The 24,657-nt window shown below is 41.5% G+C and overlaps 3 protein-coding genes across 3 annotated transcripts in view; 1 reads left to right on the forward strand and 2 right to left on the reverse strand.

Annotated features, from left to right (window-relative positions):
- The window catches only part of stn1 (STN1 subunit of CST complex), a 14,624-nt gene extending 6,101 nt beyond the window's left edge, over positions 1 to 8,523 (reverse strand). The window contains exons 1-4 of the mRNA XM_084047413.1: positions 8,233 to 8,523; positions 3,457 to 3,552; positions 1,568 to 1,645; positions 1 to 64 (exon numbers count right to left, since the gene is read on the reverse strand). The exon at positions 1 to 64 is cut by the window's left edge and continues 113 nt beyond it. Coding sequence (XP_083903539.1) covers positions 1 to 64; positions 1,568 to 1,645; positions 3,457 to 3,552; positions 8,233 to 8,356 — 362 coding nt within the window. The 5' untranslated portion in view covers positions 8,357 to 8,523. The remainder of the gene's footprint in view (positions 65 to 1,567; positions 1,646 to 3,456; positions 3,553 to 8,232) is intronic.
- A 1,845-nt stretch (positions 8,524 to 10,368) lies between these two features.
- Positions 10,369 to 24,657, forward strand: part of LOC311061839 (STE20-like serine/threonine-protein kinase) — a 52,779-nt gene continuing 38,490 nt past the window's right edge. Inside the window, exon 1 of the mRNA XM_084080536.1 lies at positions 10,369 to 11,173. Coding sequence (XP_083936662.1) covers positions 11,024 to 11,173 — 150 coding nt within the window. The 5' untranslated portion in view covers positions 10,369 to 11,023. The remainder of the gene's footprint in view (positions 11,174 to 24,657) is intronic.
- LOC311065117 (ADP-ribose glycohydrolase MACROD1-like) lies at positions 17,552 to 18,694 on the reverse strand (the record flags this gene model as incomplete). Its single annotated transcript, XM_084085334.1, has 1 exon — positions 17,552 to 18,694. The coding sequence occupies one exon, from the start codon at positions 18,692 to 18,694 to the stop codon at positions 17,552 to 17,554; it is 1,143 nt and encodes a 380-aa protein (XP_083941460.1).

Genomic DNA, 24,657 nt, shown 5'->3' on the forward strand with positions numbered 1-24,657 from the left:
GCCTTCAGCGCTGTGACAGGATTGAACCCTCCTGGAGCGCCGCCGGTGACGACCCCTGCTTCTGCTGCAAGTGCAGCGCAAACCACATATGACCAGCGGTGTAAAGTAACTAAGTACATTTACTCAAGTACTGTACTTTGAGGTATTTTGACTTTACTGGAGTATTTCCAATTTTCAGTACTTTTACTTCTACTCCACTACCTCTCAGAGGCAAATATTGTACTTTTACTCCACTACAATTATTTGAAAACTTAGTTACTAGTTACTTTGTAGATTTTGATTATTATTACAAAACATACATTAACCACTTCAGCCCTACATACATTTCGGCCATTTGAAAATAGCCGATCTACAAGCTCACAATACGTTGCGTCACTGCATATGACACAGTGGCGCTTGCAGTTATATTTATTCATAATAGTTTTATAACAAGCATACTTTGAATAATAGTAATAAAGTGCTTGTAAAGGGGATTTAAAGACAATAAAACAATAAATGAGAGACACAACTGAATAAAAGAAAACAGGCTGATAAAAGAATAAAAACAGGCAAATACACTGAGAATGAGAATTCTCGCATTTTTCAACCTTATCTCCCTTTATTTATATGAAGTGCATACAAAAAAGACATGCTTCTCTTCTTTCTTTTCTATCGCTCCGTATCACTGCAGGAACCTGACCTAGTTCCAGGAACCACTGACGTATTTTGAGTTTAGTGGTGCCCAGAAAATCTACAAACCTGGCTCATATACATGCATGTCACGCAGCTGATTGTGCACAGCTTTTTGTGTGTGTTCGTATTCATTGATTGAGCCAGGGAAGGTTCCTGCAGCCAAACCCAGAGATAAAGAGATTACAGAGAAGATTGACAAGTACAGCGTGTCATTTTGTAAACACTTTACACATGCCTGTAAGGTTGAAAAACAAGTATTACTTTATCCACGTAAGCCCCATATACTTCGATCTACAAGCTAGCTCACAACTCGTCTTGTTGCGACTATTTATGAAAACAAAAAAATAACCAAAAGAAAATATTATTTTTATTCTTTGAAAATGTTCATCCGTGGTGATTAATAGATGCTACTTTAAGAGACAGAGATGCAAAATTCCTGAAGCCAAGGAGCCTGGATATCATATTTCAAATGATAATGTACAATTTACCTGTACACTGTCAAATAATAAAACTGCTTTTTGATACAGGCCTAAATATCACCCATGTCGGTATCTACAGTGCACATACAAACAATATGTCACAATTACATAATCACCTAAAGTTACAAAATGAAAATAGTGGAAATAGCTGATCTACAAGCTCACAACCGGCCGCATTGTGATTTTGTAGATCGGCTAACTCCCTTATTTTAAAAAGTAATATTTTAAGTATAAAATTATTAAATATGTCAGTCATTTTATTTGTCATAAGCGCCCTGTACATTTTTTTTTTTTTACGAAGCCTAAAAAACAAACAGATTTATTTTTGTTTTACTGTATACATGTACATGATGGTGACAGCCCTAACAAGCAATCACATATACAAGAACAATGATGGAAGCCCATTTGTCACTCACATTTTCCAAGATCTCCCTGTTCTGTCCACTGCTCATTCTTCCAGCAAAGACAATTTATAACACCTGTTCCATCATCCACTGCAGAGAGACGGATAAACACAGATGGTCAACATTGAACTTATAGCAAGGTTATTACATTTTGCATTATTTTTTATTTCATGTTGACATTAAGTTTTCAATTTCGGTTTAGTTTTAATGAGTTCTCAAAGTAGGCTTGCTAGTTTAGTTTAGTTTTTATTTTGTGAAAAGTCTTAGTTTAATGTATTTGTCAGGGGCAACATTCAGAAAGGTCAGAAAAAGTATGTGTGTAATAAACCTCAACGTCATACCATTTAAAACAAAAAAGTATTTGATTTAAGTATTTCATTAGTTTTAGTTAACTGCAGTATAATAACCTTGCTTGATGGCATGAAGAAGCTCTCATTAAATTACTTTTGCGCAGGTCTGAGAGTAAGGACGCACTGAACTCACTTACGGTTAGGACGGTTATACGTGCATGCATCACTTATTGAAAGGTAGTTGGAGATTACCTCAGTGTTATAATAGAAACTAATTGAAAGAAAAAATATACTTTAATGTGCTATCAAATATGATCGCAACAGCAATTCCATTTCCTCTGTTATCTCTGCCTTTCAAAATGTTTCACTGCAGTGTTAAACTTTGGCAGTTTGCGAGCTACAGCAGTTTGTAGGACTTCTGAATTCTTCAGCATTATTGTCTGCGCCAGGCCGAAGGCATGGCAGAGATTATGTTTTGCACCTTGTCCGTCCGTCTGTGCATGTGTGTCCGTGTGTTTGTCGCATCTTGTCCATCCGTCCGTGTGTCTGTCTGTGAGCAGCTAATCTCCGGCACCGTCGGACCGATCGCAGCCTAACTGTGTACAAACATTCCCTGGATGCCAGAACAGAATTTTTCAAATCGGACTGTTATAGCACCACCAGGAGGTCGATTTGTGCAAAAAAATATTTTTTGAAATTTCTCCTACATATTTTGCCTAAACATCACGCAAATCGGTACACAGTATCTCTATATTCATTAAACGAAACAGGTCGATCAGATTTCTCATATTCCATCCTGATTGGCTAAGGTTGGCTTCCAAAGTTTGCAGGAGTGCTCCATTTTAAACAAAATGCCTCAAATAACGAACACGCACATTCCCACTAGGCCGAGGAAGAAATGCCATTTGAACATTTTAAATCAGCCTCATGGTGGCGTTATAACAGGCCGATTCGTGTTTCTACTGAAACTGCACTGATCTGCCTAAAACTTTGTATGCGCAGATTGCACACTCCCTAGAGGCCAAGGAAAAACCTTTGCACTGCATTTTTTACATCTGCCTTTTATAGTGCCACCAGGAGGCCGACTTATGTAAAACACATTTTTTGATATTACTCCTTCAGATTTTATCCAAATCTCATGCAAATCGGTACACATTATCTCTATAGTCATGTCATCAAGACGGATCTGTTTGATTTTTCATATTCCATTCTGATTAGCTAATATTCTTTTTTGAACAAGATGCCTCAAATCATGAACGCAGTGTCCGATTGCGGTGAAACTTTGCATGCACATTCGCAACTACATTGAGGAACAAATACCACCCTTTTAACATTGCCCTATTATAGCGCCACCAGGAGGCCGATTTTTGAAAAACACATTTGTTTATATTACTCCTACAGATTTTGTCAAACATCATGCGAATCGGTACACATTATCTCTATAGTCATGTGATCAAGACGGATCTGTCTGATTCTTCATATTCCATCAACATTGCTGGCCCTCAATAACCTACCTGACCTACCTGGTGGAGACCTGTGCTCAGAGGAACACTTTTTCTAGTGTTGATGTTTCAGGTGTACACATTTCTTATTTATTCTGAGCTATATTACCTCCATAACAGAAGAAATCTTCTCTCTCCTTCTTGTATACGACTGTTCCAAGAACATCGACTCTGTAGATTGGATGCGAGTTGTACAAGTAGATACCTGTGAGTAAAGATAACACATGCAAATGCATTTACACCTCCTCATCATCATCATCATCATCATGTGGTTCCTCCCAAGAGCATGTACAAGCTTTACCAGCAGTAATAGAATTACTTTGTCCAAAACTGTTACTTTTCATGATTAAAATTCAAAAATAGCAAAAATAGCAGATCGACAAGCATGATTAGAATTCAAAAATAGCAAAAGTAGCAGATGTTTAAGCTCAAAACGCATTTCGAGCTTGCAGATCTGCTACTTTTGATGCTGTTGTGTGATGCTGTACAGCTGCAGTATGATCAAGTATGGTGTTAATTTACCAAAAAACAAGATGTTTCTGCGCAACGATATAATAGCTTAGAATAAAATACTGTTAAGTTAACCACTTAAGCCTGTGTTGTGAGCTTTTAGATTTGCTATTTTTGATATTTGTGAACTTTTTTTAAAGTGGTTTGTGAGTTAAGTGATTTGGCTATAATTACAAGGAAAGAAGTGGAATTTACATTCACATTCTCTATTTATAGCCTTATTGAATTTACTGGAGTTATCATCCCGTACTTTCTTTTTTTTAATCTGTGTTTATCTGCCTTTATTGATGGGATAGTGGGCTGACAGGAAATGGGGAGAAAGAGGGGGGGGTGACACACAGCAAAGGTCGTCTGGCTGGGGAGTCGAACCCGCGACACGCTGTCAAACTGGATTACCAGCGTATGTGGTATGCGCCTGGACCGCTAGGCCATACTTTTAAGCAGTAATACAACAGGCCAGCTAATATCTCTTGCTCTCACTAGTGATAGAACGTTCCAAGGCAGTGGACCATGAGGATATTGGATGTGGGCCTCCAAATAGTGACATTAATATATTTTTAAAAATAATGTGAAAAGTTTCATGGTATTTGAAACCTTAAAAAAAGAGTTTTCCTTGTTATACCTATAAATAGCAACTTAAAGTACACTACGTTGGATCCATGGATCCAAGCCAGAACACAATCGATTGATTGATCATTAAAATAAACATGCTCCGAAAATGCATGCGGCCCACCCATCTGACCATTCGGCTGCCGTGTTATGTGTTCAGAATGGGTGGGCCGCGGACGCTTTAGAGATTTTCAAGTGGATTTTCAAGAGGGCCCTGATCCAGAAACAGTTGGGAACCGTGCACTGTTCCGAGAGGTAGTCAGTAGATTTAGGCATAAGTGAGAGCAAACTGGATTGGTTGGCCCCAGAAGAGCAAAGCAAACACAGGGCACAGGCAGGCAGCCAGGCTCCCAAAACAATTGATCAGCAACAGTTTCCTCCATTCATTCTTATTTCCTTTTCAGCATCTGTCTCTCCAAAGCACTGTTTCCCAAACACTGGGTCGCGGTCGGACACATTTTCATGGGTCACAAGTAAATATCCCCTTATTTTTTGTTTCATACATTTTGTTTTTAATTATTATGTCAAAACATCAAACATCAAATCAAAGAAGTTCCATGAATTAGAAAAAAAAAAGTAGAACGTGTCGCGATGTGAATTTCTCTTTTGGGTCTCAAGCTAAAAGGTTTGGGAACCAGTGCTCCAAAGTACAGTGCAGTTCCCTGGAACTTGAGGATGAAAATAGTCTAAATTTAGCAGCCTAATCAGATTTCCAATATATTTTAGCTGAGCAGTAATTGACCATAGCTATCTAATATCAAAGAAACACATTAAGGGAAATGATCCAGTAATGTGATGAAGTAAACCTGCCAGATTAACTGAAACACCTTCCATGCATGCTTTGATGATAAGACCCCCTGCCATGGATATGCAAATGTACAAATATCCAGGGCAGAAAGATGTGAGTAAATCCTTCAAAAGGATGAATCCACTCAGTCACCTCACCTGGTCCAGAGGCTAGGCCCTGTCCTCAAGGCGCGTGCAGGACCTGCAGATCAGCTAGCAGACGCCCCCTGAAGTGCATTTTCAACCTTTCCTTGCTACATTATATAGCAGATTTACTGTACAAGCTCACAACACATTGCGAGCTTGTACATCTGCTTTTTTCACTATTTTCGATTATTTATTTATTTTTGAAAAAATATATAATAAATTGTATTATTATTGTTGTTACAATATGATGGGGAGGAATTTGGTCAGAAATCTGATTTTGGCCGTATGGCCCAGCCCTACAGTGAGTGAACATAAGGCTGATCTCATACTACCGACACTACCACGCTGTTGGAGCCCACTATTAAGCCTGTCCCAATTATTACATAAATCGCCTGATTGCAATTATTTGAGATAATAATGGCAATTATTTGTTGCATAATCATCATAATAAATTCCATGTTAAAGATTTTCGTATATTAAAAAATGTATAGTGGAAATAGAAGATACTGTAGATCTGCTATTTTCACTATTCATCGTTTTTGGAAAGTATAAATGATTAAATATGTATGTTATTTGTCATATCTCCCCTCTGCAACTTTTGTTTACAAAGCCTAAAAGCAAAACAGAAATGTTATTTTTCAATCATAATGTTCCAATGATCAATGACAGAAACAATTATTTGAGTGAAAATGAAAATCACCAAGCTAAATTTCATAATTGTGATAGCCCTACCCACTATAACCCTTTTTATCGTTTCATACCCTGTATATTTTTTACACTTTACACTTTTTCTGAACTGCTGTACCTATATGCTGTTGTTTTTTATTAAATATTTTTGTAATTTCTACAAATCATGTCATGTTTATTCAATAATCTAAGCGTCACACATTAATATATCTTCAGGTGCTAAGTTTTTCATACTCTATTTTTCTATGTATATTTTATACTCTGCGTATTTTCTTTGTGAATGCAACTTATAGTTTATAATACCTCTCAGTGACACCGGAAACATTATAGGCATAATATATAATATAAGTATATTGTCATTCTTTACACCAATGTCAATGTATGTACAGTACATGTACATATACATACATTTTCCACACTTATTAGGTTTGCCTACACTTTATTTTCTGTACTATTACACATTTACTAGTAGTAGGTGCCTTACTTGAATTATAACAGTTTTTTTAGTACCTTGTTTTATACCATGTATAATTGAACACTGTTAGCACTGGCGGGTCTGCCCAGACAGTGGTTGTAATGGGCAGCTCCCATGTGTGTGAGAATGTGTATAACTACTGTATATCGAGTGTGAAGCAGGGCTTTGCTGAAAAGGGCCCCCGGGCCCACTTGAAAAGGAGATGGAAATCTCAATGTGATTTAACCTGGTTAAATAAAGGAGGAAAAGAATAAAACAATAATACTTAAAAACAGCACAGCACAATACCAGGCCTGGCAGCCATGCAGCAGGACCTGTATGCCTGCCCAGAGGAGTATAGGAGGCAGAAGGCGGCTCAGGGGATCTCTGTGAACATCTGGTAAATGTTGCCAGAGAGAGAGAGAGCATCAGGCCCTGACCCAGCTGAGTCAGGGACAAGTAATCCTCAGCCCATAATAAGACTTCATCTGAACTCATATAATAAATGTGACTCCCACAACCCATTCTTACACCCACACAGATACACTCTCCCTGCCTCTACAGTACCTTGTGTGTTCACCTAGCCATAGAATGGCTGTGATATTACAAAGGTAAGTGATATTTTTTGGTTAAAACATTTTTTTTTGTTAAAAGGTTAAAGCACTATATATTCTGATAGTAATCATTGCTATAGAGTATTTATTCAGTAACAGGAGTCTCCCCGTCTCTCCAGCTCTTTAATAAATAGAAAATACATTTTCAGGTAGGTGACAAAATTTCAGCCAATCAGGAGAAAGTACCCATTTATCAACTTAATTTTTATATAGTTCCAGTTCCAAATGTGTCTGCTCATTTCTCTGCATCATCACTTCCAATTTCACTTGTTTCATCTGTATCTTGTCTGAATTCTCTATCCTGATTGGATAAAATTGGTATCCTGACCTGAAAATGCATTTTCTGTTTAATAAAGAGCTGGAGAGACATGGAGACTCCTGTTACTGAACAAACACTCTATAGCAATGAGAACTAACAGAATATAGAGCTATTTAACACTTATTTTAACCAAAGAAAATCACTTAGCCTACCTTTAAGTGAAAGTATCAATACCACAATAAAAAAAATACTGTGTTACAAGTAAAAGCAAAATATACTTAAAAGTACCAAAAATAAAAATACTAAAATGTTTGAAAATAGCAGATCTACAAGCTTGCGATGCGACGCATTATGAGCTTGTAGATCGGCTATTTTCAAACAGCCTAGGTATAAAATAGGCCTAAAGTGGTTAAAGTATGTTTCATAATATAATAATTAATATCTCCAAAGTAACTCAAGTATTCAAATAATTGTAGTGGAGTAAAAAGTAAAATATTTGCCTTTGAGATGTAGTGGAGTAGAAGTAAAAGTATTGAAAATTTGAAATATTCCAGTAAAGTAAAAAATACCTCAAAATTGTACTCAAGTACAGTACTTGAGTAAATTTACTTAGTTACTTTACACCATTGCTGAACACACATGATGTAGTTACAGTGTTACACCTGTGAGCTGACAGGACTCCAGTCAGGATGTCACACACACACACACACACACACACACACACACACACACACACACACACACACACACACACACACACACACACACACACACACACACACACACACACACACACACACTACAGTAGTAGTTACACACCTGTGACCTGACAGGACTCCTTCATGGTCAGGATGTCACACACATACATTCTGCTGAAGGCACAGAACCCTGGATCCAAACCCCACAGAATGGAGGGGCTTTCTTCATCTTCTACTTGCTGCATGTCATAGTGTGAACACAAAACTCATTATTCATTGACTTACTAGTTAGTTAGCTAACCTTACCTTGCTGCTTTTGTCTTAGTGTTAGTGAACAGCTATGTTTTTGAAGAGTTAAGAATGTATTCTATTCTGTTCTATTCCCGGTGAATGTTTTGAAAACAACACTCAGTCAACAACAGTCGGCATTAACTACCGGTCACGTGCCGTGTTGCCAGCTTTTGAGAGAGAAACAAGCAGCCGGGGTCTATGAAAACAAGCCCAAAAGAAGCGAGCCTTTCGCCTTTTAAACATAATGCATTGGCTATTTGAAAATACTAGATCTACGTAAACTCACAGCAGAGCTTGTAGATCTGCTATTTATTTATTTCAAATCCTGAAAACGATTTGACATTTTAACAACACAAATCTTGTATGGGCCGGACTGGGGACTCCCCAGTCCCCACCCTGGCATAAAATGTTTTCAGATGGGGGTCCGCAGACAAATACATATTCATTTGGGGGTTCTTGACTTTAACATGTTTGAGAACCACTGGTTTCAACAACATTAGGAAACAAGTCCAAATAACCAATTACACTTTAGAAACAAGCCCAAAAAAACGCAACCCGCAACTACCCATATTTACAAGCAACTTTACAGGAAAACAAGCCCAAAGTCGCTTATAATAAGCGGACCTGGCAATCCTGCACTTGATGTGTCGTGCTTCCGCATCGAGCAAACTTATGTACTGAACTTTTTTTAATGGTCATATTATTTTACTTAATAATTGTAACCTATATATTATATGTCTCTACAAACGAGAATAGAGAATTTTAACATAGTTATAATATTGATTTCATTATGATTTTCTGTTTTTTAAATTATTATATTTATTCCTGAATCCTAGCCCTAGAATGTCTGTCATCTTACATACATTTCATGAAATGTATGTAAGATCATAGCCCTGAAACATGACTGTCATTACTAGCCATGGTTCACATGACGCTTGTATACAAGTACTGTCAAAAATATTGAAAATATTGTACTTTTTCATGACTGTCAATGACAGAACTTTCATGAAATGTATGTAAGATGACAGACATTCTAGGGCTAGGAATAAATATAATAATTTAAAAAACAGAAAATCATAATGAAATCAATATTATAACTATGTTAAAATTCTCTATTCTCGTTTGTAGAGACATATAATATATATATATTCATAATGATATATGAATAAATATGAAATTGAATATATTAATTCATCAATTGAATATATGTGAATGTATGAATGTGTGAATATAATGTATGTGATATTGTATATTATGAATTGAATATATTAATATGAATTCATGAATTCACAGACATATAATATTGAAAGTACAATATTTGCCTCTGGGATGTAGTGGAGTAGAACTCCAGGAGAAAGTAGAAGTATAAAGCATTGAAAAGCGTAAAATACAAGTAGATTTCCCTCTTCCCTCCAGTCCAGGTGGGGGCGGTAGAGCACAATGATCTCGTCCAAGACACGAGGAACACACAACAACGGACGGTCGCGCGCCCTCGTGGATGCGCATCGACACTAAATCAGTGTTGCCATGTGTACTTATTATAAGCGACTTTGGGATTGTTTTTGTGCAGTTGCTTGTTTGGGCTTGCTTCCTAATGTTGTTTAAACCAGTGTTTCTCAAACATTTTCAAGTCAAAGACCCCCAAATGAATATGTAATATGTGTTCCTAACCCCCCTTCTGAAAATATTTGTTTGGCCAGGGAGTGGGACCCTTGTACCAGATTTGTGTTGTTAAAATGTTTTAAAAATATTCCAAATTTTTCACATTTTCTTTAAGATTTTTTTGAAATAGCAAATCTATAAGCTCACATGAGCGTCGCGAGCTTGTAGATCTGCTATTTTCAAATAGCCGATGCGATGCATATAGGTTTAAAGTTCTTTTGGGCTTGTTTTCATAGATCTGGTTACTTATTTCTCTCACACAATCTGGCAACACTGGCATCGACAGTAAATCCGCTAGATTACTGGAGCCCCGTGCTTTACCAAGGAGAGACTATACCGTTTCACCTTCTATATCAGTTATAACTCGTATTTTAACAATGGAACGCGTCTTACTTTCACCCCGGACACAACTGGTGCTTAGATCTGAGGAATAATGCTGTTTATTTGACATTTTCTACATGTTTTGGTGTGTTTTTTGTGACAGCTGAAGTGCTGTCGGGCCAGGAGTTTTTTTTTTTGTGGAACAAACAACGAGCTTCCAAACTGCTACTTTTGTTTGTTTTTACATGAAAAAGGAACTTCTACCCATGTGGGATTTATTTAAATGTTGTTTCAAGGATGGAAAAATGACTCAAAATGTGCCGATCAAGGACTGTATACCTTTTTTTTCCCATTTGGATTTAACCAGATCATTATGGTCTAGATGCTTCGAGGCTTTGATCTTTTATTGTTGTGAGATCTGAGATTCTTATTTGAACAAAAGAATAACCTCTCATCTTCCATATTTTTTTTTTTGCCATGGGGATTTAAACCTACAAAAAGGAAGCTGCCAAGACCTCCAGTGAACCATCTTTAGAATGCAATTATAAGGGCTCTATAACAGAACAGAACCGAGATTATTCATTCCTTTGTCAACTTCCCAATTAAAAGGACCCCCCCCCCCCCTCTCCGGTTCAATCATGTCATTCTTTAATTTCCGTAAGATCTTCAAACTGGGAATGGAGAAGAAGAAGAAGCAGTACGAGCACGTCCACAGGGATGAAGATCCAGAGGAGATCTGGGAGGTGGTGGGAGAACTGGGAGATGGAGCCTTTGGGAAAGTCTACAAGGTGAGATCTACACCATTGGTTCTCAAAGTGGGGTCCGGGGACCCCCAGGGGTACTTGAGGGGGTTCCAGGGGGTCCCCAGCTAAATGATATATTTGGCACCAAATGGACCCTTATGGGTCTGTAACTCTGAGAGTGTACAAATGGAACCAAATGGACCCTAACCCAATTTAAATGTAACTCTTGAGAGTGTACAAATGGAACCAAATAAAAGTACAAATGTGTACACTGTCACAGTTAAAGACCTCTTGGGTCAATTTGGTACATAGCACCACCAATCTTTTTTTCTTTTCTTTTTTTGCCTGGGGACCCCCCCTCAAGGACCCCTGGGGGATTCCCCTCCCCTGACCCCACTTTGAGAACCACTGGTATCTGGCTATATTGTTGATCATCACGTATCCGTTCTTTTGTTCCAAACGATTCCTCTTTTTGCAGCGTGTTCTATGTGTCAGCCATGTGTCACACTGGGTGACCCACACCCACTGCAGTGTGGAACATCATCCTCTGTGACTGTGACATTATTATAGGAGGTGTGTCCAGATCTCTGTTCAACACAGCCAGCCACTGAGCTAGTGTCTCTGTTCTGTATGAGGGTAGTATGAGCTACAGGAAAGAAAACAATCCTGGTTAATAAAATATCAGGTCTTAGGGCAAAGGATTAACCATTTAAGCCCCATTTCATACTTCAGCTATTCAAAAAATTGTCTAAATACATTTTTTGACAAATTGTGAACATTGATGTTAAAAATAAGGACAGCAGGGTTAATGTGGTTGACCATCACAGGCTTACTTTCAGAATTGACCAGCCACCACAATCATTCATTTCCATGTACTGTAGATACAAAAAAAATGTGATTTAAGGCTTACTGCTATCTGCTTGTTAGGGATAGGGATGTTTTCATACTTTTTCCTTACATTTAGTATGTTTCATCCATGCAGTACAACACAGACCAGCAGGCTTATTAAAGACCCCTGCCATTTCCGCTCAGCCCTTGGTTGCTCCTCACACAAAGCTAACCCCGGGTCAAATTCATGACCTTTTAATTATTTCAATGAATAGCGTCATGTTTTCTCTGACCCCAATGCATGGAATGTGCCAGAAGCATCATGTGTGACGGACAGAAATTTGATCACCATGCAGCGAAAGCTCTGAAACGTGTAATAACAATGGCACTGTGGCAACAGCACCCAATTAACATGTTTCATGCTAAGTCTGTTGTTGGACACTTTGTAATAGTTGTTCTTTTTAACATGTAGCTGTTAGTCTAATCGTCCTCTATACCAGTGGTTCTCAACCTGTGGGTCGGGGGTCCCCACATGATTTTTTCTGGGTCAGCCAGCCGCCCAGATGACAGTGAAGTGACAATTTAAGGACTTTTAAAGGAGTAGTTCACCCAAAAAACGACTTATTTCCTATCAATTACACACCCCATGAAGCCTTGAATTCATGAGAAAAAACAAAGACTCTTTGTGTCTCCTACCGGATACATTAGGGTCTTTATTATTCATCAAATTATTATCTCAGGAATGCGGCAAAAATTTAGAAAATAGCCGATCTACAAGCTCACAACGCCTCGCAAGGCGTTGTGCTATTTTCACAATATTTATCTGTGGAACCAAGTGAAACTAAATGTAATGCCTCAAGTCCTACAATTCCAAGTGCCAGCGTGGTACTTGGATGTCAGGGTCGGGGGTACCCAGTACAAATATGATATATATATATTTGGGGGGTCGCAGCCTGAAAACGTTGAGAACTGCTGCTCTATACCAGACAGTGGTTCTCAAACTTTGTTCATGTCAAGACTACAGACCCCTATCTGAAAATATTTTCTGCCAGGGACCACATACAAGATTTGTGTTTGAAATAATATTTTTCACTACACTTCATCAATTTTCAAGTCACCAATGTATATAGGGTTAAAGTGGTTAAACTTTAAGAACCACTTAGAACCACTGCTCTATCCAGAGTCACAAGTTGCCAATCCTCCAACTGCCATCATCTTCCTAATCCATCAGCAGACCTCACACTTAAACCTATTGTAGTTCTGGTGACTCATACTGCCCTCCTAATACGTGAGGGGGGCATGTTTCTTTCTATTACTTTTTAATTAATTTTATTTTAGTTTCATATTGCATTTCATATCTTTCATTTTCCCCAAAAATGATACAAAATGAAAAGAGTAATTGAAAAAACACAGCCCCCTCACGTATTAAGAGGGCAGTATGAGTCACCAGAACCAAGGACGGGTGTTTTCGATGAATCTAACATGGTTAGATTTGAAGTTACAATAGGTTTGTATAGGAAGGGGGCGTGTCTGTTAAAATTAATATCAAATATCTAAATACTGAATCAAGCAACTTAAAAACTGTCCTGGGTGCTCACAAAAGCCTGAGTAGATGATAAAATGACCCCAAACATGTTTGAAAGTGAAATATCCCTTTAAATTGAACTAATTTAATTGATAATCAATCATTTAATAAAATAACCAATCCCTATTTTGGGCATGTCATTATAGGCAAAACATTTTTTTTTAAACTAAGAAACAGTGACAATAGCAGATCTGCAAGTTCACAAAACTGGCCAAACAGTTTGATATATAAAAAAATGTAAAACCAATGTAAAAACACACTTCCCGATTATGCAATTAATCAAAAACAATTATTGATAGAATAATCGCTAAGAAAACAATGGCTAGGGGTTGAACTACTTCCCATCACATTTTGCCCTCAAGGAGTTAATGTTCCTACTGGCAGTGGAACTTCAAAGCTCTGTTAAAGCCCATCTATGAATAGCAGATTGCACTGGTACTGCATGTGTATTTGTCTGGGCTATAGGCCATTCCCCATCATGGATCATAACCGATTTATAATGTGCCGCCGCCTTGATGATTCAGTCCTGGTGATGGATGGTGTCCCTGAGTCCCCATTTATTAACAAAAGAATTAGGTATTAAGATTAAATCCCTATTTCTCAATGTTGGATCTGGGGACCTCCAGGGGTGTAGATGGACCCTGTTAAGGGTTTAAATGGTTCCATTTGTACACTCTCAGAGTTAAATTAACGCTTAGGATTGTGCAGTGTAGATTGGGGTCCCGTTGCCGAATGCACATCAAACTGGGGGGGTCATTGAAATAAAAAAATTGAGAATGGGTTTATTAAATATAGCAAGGTTTATTTATGACCTTTTCTTAATGGCAGCCCTTGGTGTTGACACCGGAACACAGCCGGGTCACCAGGAAGTGGCTGCATCCCATAATCGCAGCAGCGACCCGGCCGGAGCACATCCTGCCTTCACAGCAGCCAAAACAAACACCATAGGCTTCCACTTTAACCAGACATTTCTTGTATTGTCGCTGTCGGGGCACGGGAAGAGACCGCTTTATCTCCACATTTCATCTTTCTATGTTTTATCATCAATTAATGCCCTATTCTTTTTTAACTTTGTTGTATGACAGTGTCGCACAAGTAGTAGCGAAAGTAGATGATCAACTACTTCACTTGTGAGCTTTTAGATCTGCTAGCCTATTCGTGAAAAATTGTACCCAAAATAGGAATGCCAGGTCAAAAGTGGTGAGGTCTGTGTGTTATAAATATTTAAACAGTTAAAAGTATTAAAAGTATTAACTTCCAGAAAAGTAACGGTTTTGGACATGCACGTTTTATGCCCGACAGCGACAATATTCTGCCCACTTCTCCAGTGGAAGTCAAGACTTTTTCCAAGTCCAAGTTAAACCGACACAGGTGCTGCTTTGAAATGTCTTCCTAGTAGGGCTGCACAGTGCACACAGTTATATGGTTCCAGCATCGACATCGCAAGTTACATGTGTAATGGTGACATTGCCAAAGGTGCAACAAAGCCAAGGCAAACAGATCCAGTCAGTCACATTGTAGTACTAGAACACTTTTACTTTTACTTAAAAGTGGCAAGGTTAGCATTTTTTCATAAGTAATCTGGAAGAAAAACAGTACAGTCCATCTGCTAAATAACAAAGATTTAATGTCTTCTTGGTAACTGGTCTTGCACACACATTCACTGAGTGAACAGTCATGTTGAGTCATCCAGTTTATCGAACAAGACAAGTGCCTTATTTCACCCCTTTTAAAATCATTGTAATTATTGCTCAGGTGTTTCCAAATGAAGCTATTGAAGTTTAGATTTAAGAAGATTTGCATATATCTGGTGAAAATATGTAATTCATTTAATGGAAAAAACTAAGTATCCCAATTTTTTCCACATTTTGTTGCCCTACTTCATAGCAACATCGTCTCTATGGTTCCCCAATCCAAATGCGCGCACGCACGCACGCACGCACGCACGCACGCACGCACGCACGCACGCACGCACGCACGCACGCACACACACACACACACACACACACACACACACACACACACACACACACACACACACACACACACACACACACACACACACACACACACACACACACACACACACACACACACACACACACACACACACACACACACACACACACACACACACACACACACACCTTGCCTTTCCTTCTCCACACAGTTATATAAACCGGGACGGTCGATTTTTACATAAAGCATGATTTATATTCTTAACCCATTAAGACCAGGAACGCATCTGCGTCATTTTTTGATTTGAGCTAAAAAAGGATTATTTGACACCTTGGCTATTAAAAAATAGCAGATATACAAGCCAGCAGCGTATGGTGAATTTTAACGTTGACCGGGCCAGGGGGGGTTCGCGCAACGGCTGATAAGTCTATTGAGAGAATTAACGAGCCATTCCGGGTGGAAAACGGAACGCTCGTCCCAAAACACACTGCCCCATTTTATTCGCGGACCGAGGCCGCCGGTTTAGACGCGGGGCAGGGTGTTTCAGGACGACGGTTCTTCTTCTATTACATTTCTGAATGGAGAGGTGCTTGTCTCTGCGCAATGGAGAACCGGTTTGACGGCAAAACTGTTTTTCTAATGGCCACTCATTAACAATTCGGCCAATGAGCCCCATTTGAAAACAAAGGCGACTTAAAGGGTGAGGGGCTGCTAATGTTATGTTGATTTTTTGTTTTTTCCAATGGTCACTATCGCAAATGTTAAATACCCTCATGCATTGTGCTTACAGAAAGTGCAGGTGTTTTATCTAACAAAATGTGTTTGATGTCACAGATGAGTCCACTATAGTCCTCTATAACTCTGAAAGAGTGAGTGAGTTTGGACACAGTCCTGTGTTTGCAAAAGAAATGCAGACTTTATTGGCAAAAAGCTTTAACATTTGTGAATACATGAAGATTTTATGTTTTACAGGTGAACTAATTAAATAGATTTAGACAACAAAGACATGTCTCAGGCAGAACGTGGCAATGAGCGTCAAAGAAAACTAAAGAAAAACGGCAATATCCAGTCAATACCAAATTGGGTACATCGAAAAAAGAACCTTCACTTATGTCCATATGGGGACTGTACATCATCGTCATTGGGAATGCTATTCCTCATAGCATGCGGCCACCCCTGGACGTAACCTACGCATGCTATAGTGATTAAGAACCAAAAACGTTGTCCATTTCGCAAAAAGGGGTCTATTTGGGGGTCCTTGGCGTTGAAAAGTTTGGGAACAAAAACTCAGACTTTCACTATTTTTACGAACTTAAAATGCACTTGATTGTCAAAAACTGCCTACGGAGCCTGTGGAATCAGTCACAAGCATATATCACAACAGATTAGCATAGGAACACAATCTACTTTTCTCAGCTGATTATCTTCGGAAAAAAAGCAAAAAAATAAATAAATGAATAATAGAATCATGTGGGTGTCCAAAGTGGAACTGGGACATCATGTGACCAGCCTGTAGATCAGGTGTCTTTGACATGCTATGGCCGCTGTTGGGTGGAAACCTTGTATGTCTAAAACTGTTCTTTTTGTATTATTTTAAAAACATTTTGAAATGGTGGAAACAGCCATACAAGCTCACAATGCGCCGCACCGTGACCCGTTTTGAGCTTATAGATCTGCTATTGTCACTACTTTTGTGTGACACTTGTATGATGTTTCCCTGCCTGTTTATGTTGTAAACTACATCACTTGCTTTAGTATCACTTGTACTTTGAAATTTTCCACCAAAATCACCACTTTTTTTATGACATACCCTCATCCGTGTGTTTCCCTTTTATTTGTTGTGGCCTAGAGCCAGGCCATAACAATATTGTTACCTCGATGAATTGTTTTAACAGTAATTATCTAGTAGTCATCAAGAATCCAAATCAGAAGGACAATATTCGCTCATCATCACTGCTCCAAACATGAAGCATTTTTTAGAACAATCTACAAACTGAACCCATCACCCAAACCCAAACCGAACCCATCACTGAAATATCAGGATGATGAGCTCACATCCCTTCATGTTCAGTTTGTTCTTCAGCATCTGAGGACGTTTGCTCCTCAGTTTGCTCTTTATCATCTATGGGCCCTTTGGAAGCCCTTTCTTCCGTTTTTTCCTCTTTATCTGTAGAAGTTTGCTCTTTATCTGTGGAAGTTTGCTCCTCAGTTTGCTCTTCATCATCTATGGGCCCTTTGGAAGCCCTTTCTTCCGTTTTTTCCTCTTTATCTGTAGAAGTTTGCTCTTTATCTGTGGAAGTTTGCTCCTCAGTTTGCTCTTTATCATCTATGGGCCCTTTGGAAGCCCTTTCTTCCGTTTTTTCCTTTTTATCTGTAGAAGTTTGCTCTTTATCTGTGGAAGTTTGCTCCTCAGTTTGCTCTTTACCTGTGAGCCCTGAAGACGAAGCCCCAGGGAAGTACAGAGGCAGATTCTTCAGATAAATCTCCTTGTCCTTTTGCAGGAACACGCAGAAGATGACCCTGTCAAACTTGTCGTGATGCACATCCAGATATTCCCTCACGGTCGCCAATGCTTCGCACGCGGCCTTCTCCTGTGGGTAGCTGTAGATGCCGGTGGAGATGCAAGGCACGGCCAGGGTGCGAATATTGTTTTGGGCAGCGAGCTCCAGGGTGTTGCTGTAGCACTCCCTCAGTCTGGCCCTGTCCTCCGCCCTGACACCTCCAAAGACATTAGGCCCCACCGTGTGGATTACATACTTTGCTGGGAGGCCATAGCCGCCTGTGATCTTGGACTTGCCCGTTTGACAGCCATTGAGGGTAGCACACTCGTCCATCAGCTTGTCACCAGCAGCGTCATGGATGGCTTCGTACACTCCGCCCCCCCCCAGCAAGCTCTTTTTGGCTGCATTGACAATGGCGTCTATCTCCAGCTTCGTAATGTCACCGTCATAGAGGGATATCTTCTGGTCCAGCTTCTCGTTCCTGGGGTAGCGAGGCCTTTCACTGCCATTTGACATGGGAGTGAAAACAGGGATGTCCTCCAGTGAATGATATCTATTAGGAGTCTTGTAGAACGGTCGCCTGTCCTCAACAGTCAAAGACAGCAGGAAGTCCTTGGTCTCCTTCCAGGAGGAGTTCAGCTTCATGGTGGCTCGCTCACTGCTGCGGAAAGATACACCCGTGTACCGTGACATCAAATATGCTCTAATTCTGTCAGCAAATGAAAGATGTCTTATTTTATAAGAAACCTGAGTTTGCTTAACAAAGGGCTAATCAGTCCTCACATTTACATAGAGAGGTGTGATGAGTACATCACCTGATGAAGCTTCAAAGGTTGACTGAAACCCTTTGATAAAGAAAACAGAGGGTGGTCATCAATGTAAATAGCACAAATCATGAGTTCCTCTCTTTTACTGATTCCCCAGACAAGTAAGACAGTTGCTGGAATCCAAAAAGCAAGTTTGTAAGCAACATAGATAAGATAAATAAGATAATATAAAGTTGAGTCGCAGTATTTTTCCCTGACTGTGAAAAACCAAAGGTCACCAGACGTAAGCAATGGCTAAATGAGTCCAAATCATTTGTCTGTAACATTTTCTAAGTAGACTTATATGATATTCTGATATAAAACTCAAAACCTGTTGAATATACTTAAGATACATTGTACAAAGGATTTCTACTTTTACTACTTTAATAAAAACTAGACTAAAAGATTTACAGATAAAAGATCAATTCTAGGTATTAAAATAGACAATAGTCTTTCTTTAAGTTTCTTTTCATAGAACTATATTTTAGTATAGATAAGTCACAGTGGACAAATGTTTATTTACACTGAAGCTCCAAAAAATAACCTGTATTTTAAATAGGACTGTATGAGTGTAACTTTGGTTTGCATTGATTTAATGGAATACTTTTTGGTCTTATTTTAACGTGTGTGAAATATTGAATGTGGATAATTGAACGAAGATTTGTTTAACTAATGAAATTAAGTAACAAATGTATTGTTTATGATATATGCTTAAAAACTGAATACTGTTGTGCCTGCATACTAATTTGTCACACACCTCCCGGCAGCGGCTGCTGCTGGGAGATAGAGCTTCTGATTGGATGATCGTTCTGTCAATGAAAGGCGGGTGTTAAGACCCCGCCCCGGAGGCAGTAATGTGGATAGTATATATGCACTAACATTAGACAGAAACAGAGCACAGTACAAGCAACATTGGCCTTGTATCTTGTTCGCCTTTATGACAATAAAATCATTGGCATCCGTCAGTCTCGAGAGACTATGGAGTCGCGCCCCGGACAGTGGCTCCACTGCTCCTGGTGCAGTGTTTAGTGTGGCTGAAAAGACCTATGCGGGATTTACATTCCCTTCCACACTTCATACAGGGGAAGACTGATGCTGGTCTGTCTGTCTGGCTTTGGGCCTCATTTGTTCGCCTCAGTCTCTTCGCCACGGACTGCTGGGCAAGCGTCTCTTCAAACTTGAAGAGTCCGTCCTGAATAATCCGTTTCCAAGTTGTTCGATCTAATGCTGCAGCTTCCCAGGTGTCCAGGTCGATGTTCAGGGCCTTCAGGTCTCTCTTGCAGATGTCTTTGTAGCGCAGTTTAGGTCTACCTATGGGACGTTTTCCCTGAACTAATTCTCCATAGAGGAGATCCCTGGGAATCCGTTCATCATCCATCCTCACCACATGACCGAGCCAGCGCATGCGTCTCTGTTTCAGAGTGCTGTACATGCTGGGGATTCCAGCACTCCCCAGGACGGTGTTGTTTGGCACTTTGTCTTGCCAGGTGATGTCCATAATGCGTCTAAGGCAGCGCATGTGGAAGGCATTAAGTCTACGTTCCTGGCCTGGGCCGTGGCGTCGCGGTCCAGGCACCCTCGGTTGAAATCCCTTAACTGACAGCGTGTCGCGGGTTCGCGTCCCGTTCCCGACGACCTTTGCTGCGTGTCTTCCCCCATCTCTCTCCCCGTTTCCTGTCAGCCTACTTTCACTGTCCCTCTCCAAATAAAGCTATAAAAAGCCCCCAAAAAAAAAATCTTTAAGTCTACGTTCCTGCCGAGTGTGTAATTTCCAGGACTCACTGCCATACAGGAGGGTGCTCATGACACATGCTCTGTAGACCTGCATCTTGGTTTGCTGTGTCAGCTTACTGTTGGTCCACACCCTATTTGTAAGTCTGGACATGGTGGTAGCTGCCTTGCCGATGCGCTTGTTAAGCTCCTGGTCAATACAGAGCGAGTCAGAGATTGTTGAACCCAGGTACACAAAGTCGTGGACAACCTCCAATACATAGTTGGATATCCTGATGGTGAGTCCACATCCTGTCCCATGACCTGTGTCTTTTTCAGGCTAATTGTAAGTCCGAAGTTGTGGCATGCCTTGCTGAAGCGGCTCATGAGCTGCTGTAACTCTTCAGCTGAGTGGGTGGTGATTGCTGCATCATCTGCGAAGAGGAACTCTCTCAGGCACTTCACCTGAACTTTGGACTTTGCTCTTAGTCTGGAAAGGTTAAAGAGCTTTCCATCTGTCCTGGTCCGGAGATAGATACCCTCTGTGGCAGATCCGAAGGCTTGCTTCAGCAGGACAGAGAAGAAGATCCCGAACAGGGTGGGCGCGAGGACACAGCCTTGTTTCACTCCACCTCGGATGTCAAAAGCATCTGATGTTGAGCCATCAAAGACCACTGTACCCTTTGTGTCTTCGTGGAAAGACTTGATGAAGCACAAGAGCCTGGGTGGACATCCGATCTTGGGGACGATCTTGAAGAGGCCTTCCCTGCAGACCATGTCGATGGTCGACCTGTTGGCTCGGAATCCACACTGCGCTTCTGGGTAAACCCTCTCTGCCAGTACTTGGAGCCTCTTCAATGCGACACGAGCAAAGAGCTTCCCAACAGTGCTGAGGAGGGAAATGCCACGGTAGTTATTACAGTCACTCCTGTCACCTTTGTTTTTGTACAGTGTGACGATGTTAGCATCCCTCATGTCTTGTGGCACTGTACCATCTCTCCAGCAGAGGCAGAGGATTCTGTGCAGCTCAATGGTGAGGGAGTCTTTGTGACACTTCAGGACCTCGGCAGGGATTCCATCATTTCCTGGTGCCTTGCCAGGGGCAAGAGAATCCAGGGCCTTGCTGAGTTCCTCGAGTGTTGGTTGACTGTCGAGCTCCTCCAGCACAGGCAAGCTTTCGATGGAATTTAGGGCATCCTCTGTAACGATGTTGTCCTTGGCATATAAAGCGGAATAGTGTTCTACCCATCGCTTCATCTGTTGTGCCCGGTCCTTGATTGCCTCACCCGTGGCAGACCTCAGAGGGGTGGTTTTCCTCTGCGTTGGTCCCAATGCCTGCTTGATTCCCTCGTACATACCCTTGATGTTGCCCATGTCAGCTGCGCTCTGTATCCGAGAGCATAGCTGGAGCCAGTGGTCATTGGCGCATCGCCTGGCACTCAGTTGCACTGCACTGCGGGCAGCCCGAAGGATCAGCAGGTTATTTTCACTAGGGCAGCGTTTGAAGGCCGCCAAGGCACTTCTCTTCTTCTCAATGATAGATGTCATTTCCTCAGAGTGTTCCTCGAACCAATCTGCCGACTTGCTGGTCTTCTTTCCAAAGGAGGACCTGGCAGCATTGTAGACGGCATCCCTGAGGTGTGTCCATCTTTCGTGGGCGTTGGCACTGGGTGGGCCCGGAAGAGATTCCTCCAGCACTCGTGCAAATTCCTGCACTTTCCCTTGGTCGTGTGTCTTGCTGGTGTCGATGTGAGGTCTGCCCTCCTTTCTGGAGCGATGCAGTTTTGTTACCCGCAATTTCACCTTGCAGCACACCAAAGAGTGATCGGTATCACAGTCAACACTCTGGTAACTACGTGTAAGCCTGACACTGGGTAGACCGGGCCGCCTTGTGAGGATAAGGTCGAGCTGGTGCCAGTGCTTGGATCGAGGGTGTTTCCAAGACACTCTATGTTGAGGCTTTGTGTTGAAGAAGGTGTTAGTGACACAGAGACCATGGTGACAGCAGAGCTCCAGCAGGCGTTGCCCATTTTCATTCATTCGCCCGGTGCCAAACTGACCCAAACAGGTAGGCCAGGAGTTGTAATCGGCACCCACTCTGGCGTTGAAATCACCGAGAATGAACAGTGGTTCTTTTTCTGGGATTCTGTTGATGGCTGTGCTGAGGTCATCGTAGAACGTGTCCTTTGCTTCTGCCAGGGAAGTCAGGGTTGGTGCATAGGCACTAATTAGGCTGACTGGTCCTACTAGTAAGTGGAGCTGAAGAGACAGGATTCGCTCAGTTCCCTCTGCGGGTGGAACAATAGATCCCAACAAGCTGTTCCTGACTGCAAACCCCACTCCTCGTTCCCTGGTCTCACCTGATGGTTTCCCCTGCCAGAAAAAGGAGAAGTTTCTCTCTCTCAGAGATCCAGAATCTGGGAGCCTCGTCTCTTGGAGAGCGACAATGTCCATCTGCAGCCTGCTCAGTTCCAGGTCAATGACAGCTGTCTTGCGCACATCACTTACATCTTGCAAATCGTCGTCGTCTGAAAAGCCGGGGGTCATTGTCCTTACATTCCAAGTGCCCAAATTTAGGGCGGGGGACTTATTTTTCTTTTTGCCTGGTGCGCAATTTTCGATCCGCTTGTCGGCTTTTCTCCTAAACCCCACACACCCAGTGAGGTTAGAGGACCGTGGCGAGGTGGCACCTAATTGGCTGGGGGCTGCCCAGCTTGAGGCGGGCGGTAGCCACCTATTAAGGTATGATGACCTCTCCCACCGTCGGAAGCAGCCCCTGGCGTCTAGCTCTACGCCAAACGAGCATGAGACTTATAACCGGTAGACTGCTACTTCCCGTGTTGTGTCAACGCTGCATAGCGAAGCTGGAGTGTCCTCTCCAGGGCGCAAAGCCTGGGTAGGTAAGTATGGGGAAAAAGCTGTTACCCATGCAGCAGGTCCCCCCCTCTCCATGTCGCTGGAAAGGTCCAAAGGAAAGGCAGAGCCAGTACACTTGGTTCCAACGCCATCGCAGGAGTTGCCAGGTCATTTCCATAAATGGCCTCGACCTGCCTTAGGGACTCCAGCTCCTGATTTTTCCTCTGGCTTGACTCCCGAAGCCTTTCCCATGGGTGGGTGTGGCCATAAGGCAGTGGAGGTTTGAGGTCAGTGTTTTCCTTCACTTAGAAGAGCTACCAGCCAAGGTTAACGAGCCCCATCTGCCCAGGTCGCTATTTAACCCATAGCTGGGAGGCTAAGAGAGTACTACCGCTTGCCCAAGGCGGCCTCCCAGGCTAGCAGAGGGAAGGAGGCGCCTTACTTCTCCATTGTAGGCCGCCCTCAGTGACGGGGGTGCCCACCTGCTGCCCAAATATTTACACATAGTACCTGAGATAAGATATAGAGGTGCGTGATTATAGACCTGCTAGTTTCACTATTTTTGAAACTTTTGGGGAACAAAATATAATTTCTTGTATGATAAGTTTGTCTGATATCATATTGAGAACATACATGCAGACAATGGATTAAAGCAAGTTATCATTTTGGGGCCCAGCCCCCAAATTGGCCTTTGGGAACCACTGGGGTATGTTAAACAACAAGGATCGTTTTTCAGCCGGGCTTCTCTCATGCTTCACATCCGTTTATAGACATATATAATGTTGTTGCATTCAGGACAGCTATGTTCCACATCCATGCAAGGGTCAACACAAAATGGAATACAACAGCAAGGCCAGCATCCAACGATTGCAAGTCCGCCACAGATCAACCAGGTGAGCAGACCAATTCTGTGGGAGGTCCTGGTGATGACACTGGCCTGGCAGTGGGGACACTTCATCTGTCCGGGAACATCATACAGCTGTGGCTGTATCACCACCACCTGTTGTACAGGATATTGTGTTGCCCCATAAGGTCCAGGCTGTTGAACTGTTGGGTACATCGGCTGGGGAGGATAGACAGCTTCACTGATGTTCAGAGGGGGTCCAGGGTAGGGAGGTGCCGCGATATCACCCTTTTCCATTCTGCAGGTCAGTCTTCTGAAGATAGTTTGGGATAGTCCTTCTGCTTCCTGTTTGAGAATAACTTTTGCCAACCGACTGCCAGTCTGTTGTAGGCTGAAGTAGTATGTTTCGTGGAGAGTCACCTTAAACCCACTTTTGCAGA

This window comes from Gymnoscopelus microlampas, assembly GCF_963454915.1.
Source record: "Gymnoscopelus microlampas genome assembly, chromosome: 2".
In the NCBI taxonomy this organism is placed as follows: Eukaryota; Metazoa; Chordata; class Actinopteri; order Myctophiformes; family Myctophidae; genus Gymnoscopelus; species Gymnoscopelus microlampas.